General features: G+C 38.8%; 2 protein-coding genes and 1 pseudogene across 2 annotated transcripts; 1 reads left to right on the top strand and 2 right to left on the bottom strand.

The window, feature by feature from the left end:
• Positions 1–5,802: 5,802 nt before the first annotated feature.
• On the bottom strand, positions 5,803–7,051 carry LOC144658845 (dnaJ protein homolog 1 pseudogene; annotated as a pseudogene).
• Positions 7,052–7,475: 424 nt separating this feature from the next.
• LOC144658847 (uncharacterized) lies at positions 7,476–9,001 on the top strand. Its single transcript, XM_078519329.1, has one exon. The coding sequence runs from the start codon at positions 7,541–7,543 to the stop codon at positions 8,375–8,377; it is 837 nt and encodes a 278-aa protein (XP_078375455.1). The 5' UTR covers positions 7,476–7,540; the 3' UTR covers positions 8,378–9,001.
• A 959-nt stretch (positions 9,002–9,960) lies between these two features.
• Positions 9,961–12,035, bottom strand: LOC144658846 (uncharacterized). The gene has a single exon (XM_078519328.1). It carries the CDS (start codon positions 11,365–11,367, stop codon positions 10,501–10,503), a length of 867 nt encoding a protein of 288 aa, XP_078375454.1. The 5' UTR covers positions 11,368–12,035; the 3' UTR covers positions 9,961–10,500.
• Between the last annotated feature and the right edge of the window lie 244 nt (positions 12,036–12,279).

Below are 12,279 nucleotides of genomic sequence, written 5' to 3'. Positions count from 1 at the left end.
GAAGTCTTGAGTTTTTTTGCTTATCTTTAAGTTCCTGAAGTAATGGCGGATCTATGGGAGGTGCCCCGCGGGCCCCACCTTATTTTTTAGAACAAATAGAGGTCCAAGGGCCAAGAAATTTTTGGCAGCTGCCCCCCTTATTCTGAGGTCTGGATGATTGACCCCGTCCCCTCCCCCCAATTGACCCTCATAAAGCAGTGATAAAATTCCCCTGTTGTTATTAAAACAGCTGAAGATGTCAAAGAAACCACCAATTGATTGGGAGTAACAAATAACACTTAACCGATATTTTGTTCACAGACCCTCCATTTTCTCCAAGTTCGTATAGAGTGTGTGAGCAAATTATGAATCATGGGGGATATGAAATGCAGGAACTAACCATATGAATTAAAAATAAATTTATTATTGGAGATCCTTCTCTACAAGCCCAAGTTTTGTATGAGCAAATGATCGACAAAGTGCAGCCAAGTTGACCAACACTTGAGAAAACAAGGACAAGTAGTTTTATTGTTTTAGTAAAAACTCGAAAGGACTGTAGTCCAAAACCTACATTTTTATGTACTTTTAAGCCAAAAATTGTCCTTTGAAAAAAAAATGAATTTTGTTTAAAGCATTAAATTTGAAATAGAATAATAAGATAAATCAAAATAATTTAGGATCTGCAAAAATCAACTGTTTGAACTCAAAAAACAAACGTGACAGAGATAATGGTTTGTAATACTGCAACTTAACACTGCTGGTGACTTCTGTGGGTGGGTAGATATTACATATTTTCCACAATGGGAGTACTTGGGAGGGTTTCAGTTGGGTGTGTTTTAATTCACACGTGTGGTCCTACATGAAATTCTGTTGTTCTGATATTTCAACAAAAAGACATTCTGTTATTAACATTATAATCTCGAATAAGAGTGGAGAAAAAACAATTTGGTCCCAGTATTTGTGCCATATTTTTATTGTTTGCTGACAAATTAACTGTCTTAGCAGAGAGGTCAATGCATGGAATTATCAAGCCTGTGTGATCTACATACTGGGAATAATCAAACTACCTCCAAATGATAACTTTCTATAGCCGCCATGATTATAGACTGTTTGCGTGCCTCTCCATTTTTTCCCGTGTTCAAGGATTGAAGAAAAATACAAGAAAATTAGACTGCTGTTAACAGTCTATCGCCACTGCTCAAGCTTCGTAATGAATCATAAATTAAATTTAATAAATGCATTCCAACATGTGATTTCCTAGACCACCAAACAAATCTTGAAACTTTTTTTAAATAATTTGTGTGTGGTCTAATATACATGACACTGAACAATGCTCTGTAAGCTGTTTAAATAGATCTGTCAAGAGCAGGAGGTTAGGACCTCCATGCCCAGCTGTGGGAGGGGTGAGAGAACCCTTGTATGAGAGGAAGGGGCTTGGGCCCAGGGGGAACTTCCATACAAAAGGGGTGGAGTTGCTCGTCGGAAATGTTGAAAAGAACCCGGCTAAAAGAGACCAATCTGGGCGTGGCTCAAGCTTTTTTTGACCCCTAAAATATACCAAAATACTAAAAATTAAAATTTTCTTCATGTGCAACCCTTAACTAGACCTTAACAGCAAAAAAATATTAGCATTTTGCCCAGAACATCCTAAGTGAGACCAAAAATCTTAAATTTACACCCCTAGCTTGGTAAGACGACAGGCATCCCTGCCCCTTTTGTATGGGATTCCCCTTAGAGGCCTGTGTAGGACAACTCGACAGTCTTATAGCGGAAGGCTCTACCCCAAGGTCTAACTCCTTACCCTTTTATAAACCATTTTGACAGAAAAGGTAACCCTTTTGTATACGTACTTTTATTGAAAAAGATACCCCTTCCACATACCTACTTAAGAACATTGCATCTCTTCTCTAAACCCTTGAAATGAATACAGCCAAAAGCCCTGATACAGCCACTTAGGGTGTGTCTGTTCGAAATATTTTTATTTCTCTACCAGTTTAATTTCATTTACTTCGACTTGTGAAGTCCAATATATACCCTTTTATAAACCTGAACAGTGAAGCCTAAAAATATAATAATGGTACCCCTTTTGGGTAAAGCAGCTCCCCATATGGGAGGGAGTACCCGCTGCAACCCCCCCCCCCCTGGGGGAAGGGGCAGGTGGGAGATACAAAGGGTAAAATTTTGGCTAGGTAAATAAGTTGTTAACTGGAATGATTGTTTCAGTTAAAACCTGGGAGTTGTAGGAATAATGAATGAATGAAGCGGGAGAGAAGGGTATTGAGAGGGGGGTATGACTCATTGGGACAGGGTTAACTGTCAAAGGAGATCTAAGTGTGGGTGCCCCTTTTGGTTCAAAAAAATTGAAAAATAAAAATCTTTAACCCCCTTTTATGATTTTTTTTATAAAAAGAAAAAAGTCACAACAATAGAGCGGTAATGGAAAAATTCATGGCCATTGAATAGACCCAATGCAAATATGGCTGCGGTTAATTTTCGGCTCCCAGAAGAATCATTTGTCAACAAAATTAAATTACTGTAACTTACAGGTCAGGTCAAGGTAAATCAGTGTAGGAATTTTCAAGGCTATATATATAGTTTTATCTAATGGTATTAGTTACAGGGATATTAAATATGGCCAAAAACATGAAAATGAGGCTAGGCAGGCAGGAGTGACTTTTTCCATACAAATCTCTTAAATTTGAATGAGTCACAAATCTACAGCTTTTTAACCAAAAACATAGTGAAACTTCCAATTGTAGCATATTATTCCATATATTAAGCGCCACCATCAGCTTTTTCAGAAACTTGACCAAACAACAGAATTAAATGACAATTAACCATTTTCTGAAAGAGAGCAAGGTGCTAATGGAGACTGGAAACAGGATTAATAGAAGAGAAATTTCTGATGGTTTGTACCAACTGGAATGAAAGGACTAATAAAGCTAACATTCCGGAACATATATTCTGGAAAATTGTGTGCTTTCCAACTGAATTCCAGAATTTTTATGTTATGTAATTTAAATCTCAAAAATAATTAAAGCGTGTCTTTTTTTGTGAAATGATAAGTACCTGCATGGTCTCACTCATGGTATGATATGGGTCCCTCAACTCTCCCACCCACCCCCACCCTGAGGAGGAGACCAAGGGTTCCTGCATGTCGAAAAATTTGGGTGGGGGTGACATGTGATGCAAGCTTCCTGAAACCTGTACCCTATTTCCCCAAGAGGGGGAGGGGGTACTCAGGTATATGTTTTGGGTGGGTATGTGCTGCTCAGGTCTCCAAAGAAGGACCGCATTTTAGAAAGAATTTGCATCCAAAATGATACCTGTTCTAGAAACAGTTGAATTTTTTATCATACCCCGTTCGAGATCAGGAGCCCAAAATCACGACCCCATTGGGCGGCAAATGGCCGTATAGGTATTTTTTTATAATTTTATTTAAGAGAATAAGACTTTACAATGTGTATAGTTCCATGAAATATCCATACCTGACCCCCCACGAAAGGGATTTTTTAAAAGAATCCCTACTCCTCTGGAAATTCCAGATAAATTTCATACATGTCTTTAAAATTTTTGGTCTTTGACATCCCTCACCCCCCCCCCCCCCAGGAAATTTCCAATCCCTTCTGTGGGGGGAGTATGGATATTTTCTGGAACTTACACAATATTGAAAAAAGACGTAAAAAAACTTTACAATATTGATTTTACAGACAAAAAATTACACCATTTCACTACATATGAGTACAAAGTTTGTTTACAATTAATTGTCTTTAAATTACAATTTTTAGAAACAAAATAAAGAATTAGAAAAGAAGAAATAGGAAAAAAGGCGGTGGCACATTCTAAGTGGAAACACTTTGAGGGGGCTAAAGTACATAATGTTGTCTATCTTGATCCGTATAGGTATTTTGGGGAGTACCCCCCCAGGCTAAAATTATTTCACACCAATATATTATATAATTTTCCCTACTTTATTTCAGACTTGACCCCAAAATTGATAACCCATTTCAGACCAGACCCAATTTCTTTTATTTGTTTTTATTGCATGAGGGGAACAGGGGGGTCTTACCAGTAACTTCCCATGCCCTTTACTCCCACTTTATGCCCCATTGATCCCTAGTGGTTCCCACCTCTTGGTATATTTTCTACAGAATATATCATGCAATGTTGCAAACTTTTTCCCTTTTCCCGCCGGGTTCCTGTCTCAACAAGAATCCCACTTTGAGGGGCCAGAAGGGGTAAAATGGAAACTGGAGAAAATGGGATTTGGGTCACTGGGACTGGGAACCACAAACAAATAAATAATAGAACTGCATGGGACTGGGATTTGAAAAAATCGGGAAAACAATAAGCTGGGAAATGGGATTTGGACAAAATTCAGACTGGGAAATGGGATTTCATACCCCCCCACCCCCTTTCAGGACTGTTTCACTTCCTATTGTCTCTGCATCCATCTTCTCATAGAGATCCCATTCCCTTGACTCCCAGCTTAAGTTAAGGCAGGACTTAACATAAATGTTCTTTTTTTACTGCTTTTCATGTTTAGGGGTGTTGTGTAAATATTTGGGTGAGTTGTATAATTTAGAGAAATAAGAAATATTGAAGATTTGATGAAGTTTTAAAACTAGAATTTGAAGTTTAAAATTAGTAGACGGACACCAGACAGTCCCCTGACAACCTGAAGTGCTCTTGAGTGGGGTCAACTGTCTGTTGGTGTTCCAAAAATAATTTTCTTCCTTTTATTCCTTTTATAAATTACTATAAATTTCCCTCAAATTTACGTTACCGGTAAGTCCCCCCTTAAGTGTTATAATCTTTCTCCTCAGATCCAGAGGCAGAAGACTGGGAAGGGGCTAAGGATAATTTTACATGGAGCTATAATTGTAGTGAAAGAGTTAATGATAATTTAACCTGCATGCAAAGACAGATGTCTCATTTTTTCTTCCTGAGTTGATAAGTTGAAGTGGGAAGGAAATAGGAGATGTCCACATGAAGGCTTAATAAGAGCACTGATAGCAAAAGAGGATGATTTCTAAATTTAACTGACATACCATATTTATCCAATTAAGCACCCAACCTCAATTAGCGTCCACGTAAAACCTCAAATAAGTGCCCACCCTATGGGTAAGGAAAAGTTAATACGTGCCCAGCCTCGAATAAGTGCCCACCCCACCCCACTCCACAAAAAAATCTGAAGTGTACAAGAAGAGTATTGACCTTAGTGACAATAATTTGGGTTGAAGGTTTCTTAGTATTTTACAGAAACTTTCAATGAATGGTAAAAATTCTGCTTTAGTACATCTTCACGTTTTGTTACTTAATTAATTTTAATGTTTTGTTGCATTGCAAAATAAACTTACTACCGGTACTTCCTAAAAATGGTGAAAATTAGATAAGCGCCCATCTTGAGTATCGTAAAATTCAGGTTATAAGGGGTTGATCGTAAGGGGTTTTGTGTGGGCTTCCATTGTAAGTAAAGGGGCTTATATCTATCCGGGAGGGCTTAGAAGTGGAATAAAAAAAGCATTTTGAGACAAGCCATGGGATTGTTGTTGGGAATGCCTCTTTATAAGTTAAAAAATACATAGTAAAGCAACATAATTTAAGCCCTGTTTAGTGCTGTCATCCGGCAGAGAGGGGTTTATATCCGGGGGGCCTTATAATCGGATGTATTTTTTTGTTATCAGGTAGATGGGCATATAACTCTTCCCCCGCCTCCAAAACTTCTTCAACCCCCCCCCTCCCCCCTCACTCATGAGCCAGGTAACAGAAGGTTGTGTATCAGTCAAGGCTCGATAGGTTTGAAAAAGAACAGACCATGTGTATTATACAACTATTTTAATGTTATCAAACTCTTGATGTTATTATGGACAAAAATGTTCTTAGCCATTATATTATATACCTGCATATATTACTGTACTGTGCACGAATAAATAATATCCAACATACAAAGAAAGTTTCAAATTGTTTTTCTCCATCATCTTGGTAGTGTATCCAATAAAATGTCCCTCTGAACAGAGGAAAGCTCATCGGGAAACCGAATGTCATATTTGACAAGCAGGTCACCTCGCTTGGACGGATTTTTGGGCAAGGGAAGACCCTCTCCAGGAATATGCTCTGTAGAATCCGGACTAACTATACGATTTAGTCTTAGTTTTATCTTTCGTCCATTTAGTGTAGGAACTTCGGTTTCTCCTCCAGCCAGGGCGTCTCTCAAAGAAATCTTTGTAGTGTAGATGAGATTATTGTTTGAGTCGCGTGTAAATTGACTGTGAGTTCTGTCTTTTACAATGAAGATAACATCCGCTGGGACGACACCGGGTTTTCGATCGCCTTCCTTTGGAAAAGTAATCTTCGTTCCTGCTTTCCATCCAGGTTTGACATTCACTGTCAATATTTTCTCTTCGTTTCTGGTAAAACCACGCTCGTCCAGAACTTTCCGCGATATTTTCATTTTTTTCGTGCACCCGCTCATGAGCTCTTCGAGGCTCACGAAAAGATCTTTCTCGATCGGGGGATCTTGAACTTTTTGCTTCTTCGATTGCGGCTGCATGCCATCGAAGTCGAACATAAAATTTCCCATTCCGTTTGGTTTCGGGCCTGGCTTTCTGCTTCTGTTATCAGTGAAGAAGCTAAATCCCCCAAGACCGCCAATAATATCCGCAAATTCGTCGTCGTCGCCAAAAGCTCGAGCGAAGGTGTCGCGAGCATTCCCACTGGTGAAGACAAATGTTCTAAAACCAGGTCCACCGCCAAAATTCATGTTCGTGCCATTACCTCCACTCTCCGGAACACCGCGCAATCCTTCCTCACCATATTTGTCGAAGATTTCTCTCTTTTCTTTGTCACTGAGGACATCGTAAGCTTCGGAAATTTCTTTGAATTTCTCCTCTGCGTCCGCACTCTTGTTCTTGTCAGGGTGCCATTTTAAGGCGAGCTTTCGGTAGGCTTTCTTGATTTCGTCGTCCTTTGCTGTTTTAGGGACGCCTAGGATCTTGTAATAGTCTTTTCCCATCGCTTCGTCTTCGACTCAGCACTGTTATAAACTGAAAACTTCAATGAACTAAACTATTTGCGTCAATGGGGTTTTATATAAGTACTAACACGTGTCCAGAATGTTCTGGAATAGTCTTGAAAACAAAGCGTTTAGGGAAGGGGAGGGTACTTTATTGCTGTCAACTCTGCGCTATTTTTCCCACAAACAATTAAAATATCCAGCTTAAATACACTTTTTCTTGTTTTCGTAATTCTCTTCATAAAATAAGTAGCACTATTTATGAACAATCCGTCCGTTAATAGACATAACAACTGTAAGAACAAGTGAACCTCTCTACCCCTCCCCTGAAGAGATTCAGAAATTTCGAGGGTTTTCCCGAAGCTTCCACACGTTTCTGGAGAGAGCTAGAAAAGTTTATTCAAAAATAGAAAATGATCGCTTACTGGAGTTTTCTAGCCGTTTCCAGAAATACATCATTCTGTATAAAAGAAAGTGCTTTGTCACAACGTCAGATAAAAGTTCACTGACGAACAAGCAACAAGCAGAAGACACTTTCGTTCGAAGATGTGGTGGGACATTATGAAAGATCCTTGTGCAAGTAGCTATCCACGCGCTCAAGCGACTGGAAATCCTTTCTATGGTTTTGGTGGGTTTTACGGAGAAAGGCCTCGTTCCTTTTGGGAAGATCCCGTTTATTTTCCATCTGGCAAACCAAGAAGAGTTTCTAACCGGAAGAAAGCGAAGCGAGAAGAACATCGACAATCAGACGATAATAAAAGTAGCACCACGCGACCTCTAGACAGGGAAAACCCCTCGACAAAACGAGACGACAAGAAAGTGAAAGGAGACGAACAAAAACAAACATGTCCGTCACGGCCAAAGTTATCACAAGCCGCAATGGATATTCCTATTCCTATAGAGATTCTGCCGAGAGAAGAAAATGTTTTGAGTGAAAGCTTCGAGAAAACTTCGAACGATGCGCCTTACGATGGAAGCCGAAGCAATAAACCTCGTGCCCAGCCTTCTGTGGAAAGTACATCTACGCGTACAGATGAAGGTGCCTCGCAAATGAATCAAACAGCCGCTGATGTTGAAGCTGCAGGAGAAAATGCACCGATTGTTGATGAAAAACCCGAAAAACAAACTACCGAAGAGCAGAAACTGAACGCTATCGAGAGTGAATTATCAAAAGCAAAGGAACTGATCCCTCGAGTTCTAGCTTTCGAAGGATCGAGAAAAGATAAAGAATACTTGTATTTGGAAGAACATTTAACTCGTTGTATTCTTAGTTTAGATAGAATCGAAACGGATGGACAAGAAAATGTTAAATCAGCCCGTAGAGCGACCGTAAAAGAGATTTTATCCATTGCCAATGATTTAGAAGCTAGAGTACAAGAGTAATTAAATGAAATATTCTTTAATTTTCGTCATTATTGTAACGTTAACCGCACTTTGTCAAGCCGGTTGAACAGGAGTTTTCTAATAGTAAACTTGATCAAGGTTGTACAGTACATTTTTCTGATCGTTTGATCGTTTAATCAGAATATTAAGTAGTTTTATGACTGTTATTTTTAGGAAGCATCGTATTTTTGGTGGGTATGGGAGCCTGGGAACTGAGAAAAACCCTCGAGTCTTTATAAGTTCGAGAAAAAACTTTTCATTATTTTAATAGCTCATTGTGAGCTGCAAAAATAAAACCAGAAAAGTTAAAAAAAATCTAACTTATGCAACGATAAAAATAGTCACGCAACGCTATTTGCTTGGTCACTAATCTTCAACGACAAAAGACATTTGCATTGTTCGTTGTATCGTTTTCTGGAGTGAAAGACAAAAAAGGCGAAGGCAATGAAGGAAGCTCAACTGATTTTCAGTTTCTGGACTAAAAAAATGGAATTGCAAGCTTAATTCTGCTATGGAATCTGGAGGAAGGCATAGGTATAGGTAGCCTCGTTTATCTAACATCAGCTTAATTGTTTTTAAATATCCTGTTGCCTTTTCTTGGAATAAATCCCGAATTTTAATGAGGTTTGGTCCTGCACTGATTTCCACGAAAAGATCGTTATTTTTCCAAGAAACGAAACAGAACCAGCGTGACGTCGCGTGCTGAAGGCCTGAATCACGCGCGTGCCGACCTCAAAGCAGAATTCCTGTCCGGAAATTGAAACTTGTAAAATCTATAAACATTGATGATATTTTTTATCCCCTGTGACTTCTGGGTGATCCAATACCTTCTGTCATTAAAAGGACTGAAAAGCATCAGATTTTGACATTGCATCAGTGAACAGAATTATTGCATTCCTAATTGTAGAGAATTTATGTTTCTCGCTAGCACTGTGTGTGTGATGATTTACGCAATATTCCAAGTGGCGTTGTGTGTTTTATAAAAGAGGAACTAAAATATTAACTTCCCTTGTGGATTATTTGTCAATATCGTAAAACTACTGCAGTTGAATAAATTATATATAAAGCTGTCCAACCAAGTCAAATGAACCGTATTTGTCTTTTGTTTTGCAAAAGAAAAGGTATCCTTATACGGTTAAGCTTTTTGAAAACAAAATTCTCGAACAGGAAACTACACTAAACGACTTCCTGCCTTCATCAACAAATCGCGTCTTGGTTACCGCTTGCAGATAACAACTGTGCACATAAATAAACCATCCTGTACCGATTTGCTATCACCATAACATCCGCTTTTTCAGTTCGCCTTTAAAACGCTTCTTTCGTTGTGTGGTTAAAAAGGAAAATCTATCGTTTTCCATACAACGGGAAATCGTTTGCAATTTTTTTTACTGCACGTTTTTCAATCTCGTTAGTGAACTCGGCCCACTCAATTACGTGATTTCTTTTATGCAACAAGAACCGCGATTTAATATTACTAGAAGTGGGGGTTTTATTTTAAAAAAATACTGGTGTAAAATAAATCCAGTCTTGCGGCAATAGGGAAATTTTTAAAATTTATGTTAACTCGGGTAAAAAAAAACAACCAAGATTGATTTTTCATTTATTTTTTTTACGCCCTGCGAATTCGAAATTTCGTACTCTTGCAATATTCTGTAATATTGGCCAGCTGGTATCAGCGATTTTCACTCACTTACAATTCCCACAGCAATTTCTATTTTTATTGATTTGCTGTATTTTCAATTCGCACAAATGATATTTTTTTCGTGATTTTTACATCGCCTGCAAAGTGCCTTAAGTCGATTATTATGCAAATTTACATTTTCCATAAAACCTCTTTTCTTCCGCGCTAGTAAGCTCGGCTCCATTCTATACTTACAATTGTGGAGCAAATTTCTAATCATCTGAGCTTTTCAGTATTTGGAATAATAACCGTAAAATAATGTATCTGTGGTTCGTAACAACTTCTAGGTTACTGTATTTATAATTTTCCTTCTGCTTTCCAATTTCCTCTGGTCAGCTCTTATGACGAAACTATGCTTGGATTGAGGAAGTCTTAAGCATAATTGTTGACAGACTCCTGCTAATAATTATATGCAAAATATTTTACACGTATCAACACTAAATCAACTATCTAAGAAAAAATCCGTCGTATCAGGGGTATCTCGCGTGAGAACACCTCTGCGATGAAGTTCCCGTTTTCGTTTAGAGTCTTGTTGTTGAATGCCAGAGTCTACAATAGGATAAACGACTTGCAAATGAGGAGCCGGTACGGGTAACGCAAGCCGCGCTTGATCGCTAACAGTTCCAGGAAAGTTTGGCAATCCTGATTGTGAATAAGTAGGTAGATTAAGCAGTCTTTCGTCGTTTCTCTCTCGCATCAGCGCCACTTCTTTGTCCTTCCTTTCTCGCTCAAATGCGTTCTTATATAAGTCCACTTCACGCGAAAGGGTTGATATGAGTTCTTGGCAGTCAGTGATTTGATCAGTAAGAGCGGAAACTTTACTCTCCGCTTTTTCCTTGTCTCTTCTCTCCTTCTGAAAGTCATTTTCGTAAATATTTAACTGCTCGACGTAAAGTTCCAAGTCTGAGCAAGAATCGTCCTTTCCAAGTGTTTCGGCTAGTCGTAAAATCTCCGACTCCAAGACTGTTTTGTGATCCTCAAGGGAAATTATTTGAGCGCGCGATTCGCGCAAACTGTTTTCAAGAGCTTCGATTCTCGCAGCGAGATCTTCCGCTCTGTTTTCTTCGCTCGCGCTAACGAGGGAATTAGCATTAGAGCAAGCGACCGATTCGTTCCCTGCTGTCTCGGTCTCCCTTAGCCTCCTTCTTAAATCATAACATTCTTCTTTCAACTTCCTTGACAACTTACGCTCGCTCTCTAGCTCCGCGTTCAGTCGCCGCTTGTCTTTGAGAAGTGACAGCACATATGCGTTTGTCCGCTCCAATTCGCGTTCGACACTCTTCCCTTTCGCATCTTTGTAGTGTTCCATTGAAGTTGTATGCCTTTCCTTAATTTTCCTTACGACCTCATAGTCTTTCTTGCGTGCTCGCCTAGCTCGCTATCTTGACACTTCTCGCATAATGATGACTTATATACTACTGCGGAAGTTATAGCAGTCAAGCATAATTATACTACGCAAGTCATGTGACCAAATGCCGGATGACGCGTAGGATAATTTTCTAAGAAGACGGGTTTTCCAAATATCATCAGATGTATTCCCTGTTCTGTTTTCAAATTTCTCTTTCCTAAAGCAAGGCTAGTATAAATTTCTCTGGCCTTCAGTAGCAGTCAATAACCGCAGCTGCGCGTCCCGCTAAGCTGCTCAGAAGATGTTTTTCGTAAAAACCACTAATCAACGGGAAGACCTGAGAAAGACTTCCTGTCATGTAAAAATTCGTTTTATTGCGCTATAACACAAAATATCACCTCAGAAACAGACTTTATCAGAAGAAATGTCTGCAAAAATCTTTTTGAATTTGTTAATAAATTAAAAAGCTGGTAAAATATACGTTCTGTACGCCCACAGTTTTATGGTGGTTTTATATTTTACCAGGACACCTTAAATTAACGTTGAATTCGCATCGAGGGTCCTAGATCAGCAGGCCTTTAAATGAAAGTAAGATGTAAACCTATTTAATGGGACAAAAACGAAATAATTGTAATAGTATTAATTTAAAAGTTGCTCGGCGTTTGTTGCTCTGAATTTCTATAAATAAACTGATGCCATTTCTTCGGGAATTTTTTTTCCTTTTTGGCATAAAGTCCCGTCAATAATCACACAATAATTACAGACAAATAATTGTTCAGAATTTGTTATTAAACCTTCCCTTGCCTTGTGTGTATTTTGGACTCTTTCTTAATCACTGCAGCTGGCGGAATAAGGAACTTGTAGCTAGAGGTA

This window comes from Oculina patagonica, chromosome 6 (genome assembly GCF_052425735.1).
Source record: "Oculina patagonica isolate OP01 chromosome 6, crgOcupat, whole genome shotgun sequence".
In the NCBI taxonomy this organism is placed as follows: domain Eukaryota; kingdom Metazoa; phylum Cnidaria; class Anthozoa; order Scleractinia; family Oculinidae; genus Oculina; species Oculina patagonica.
The sequence above is the reverse complement of the archived record's forward strand: the minus strand, read 5'-3'. Positions and strand labels throughout refer to the sequence as shown.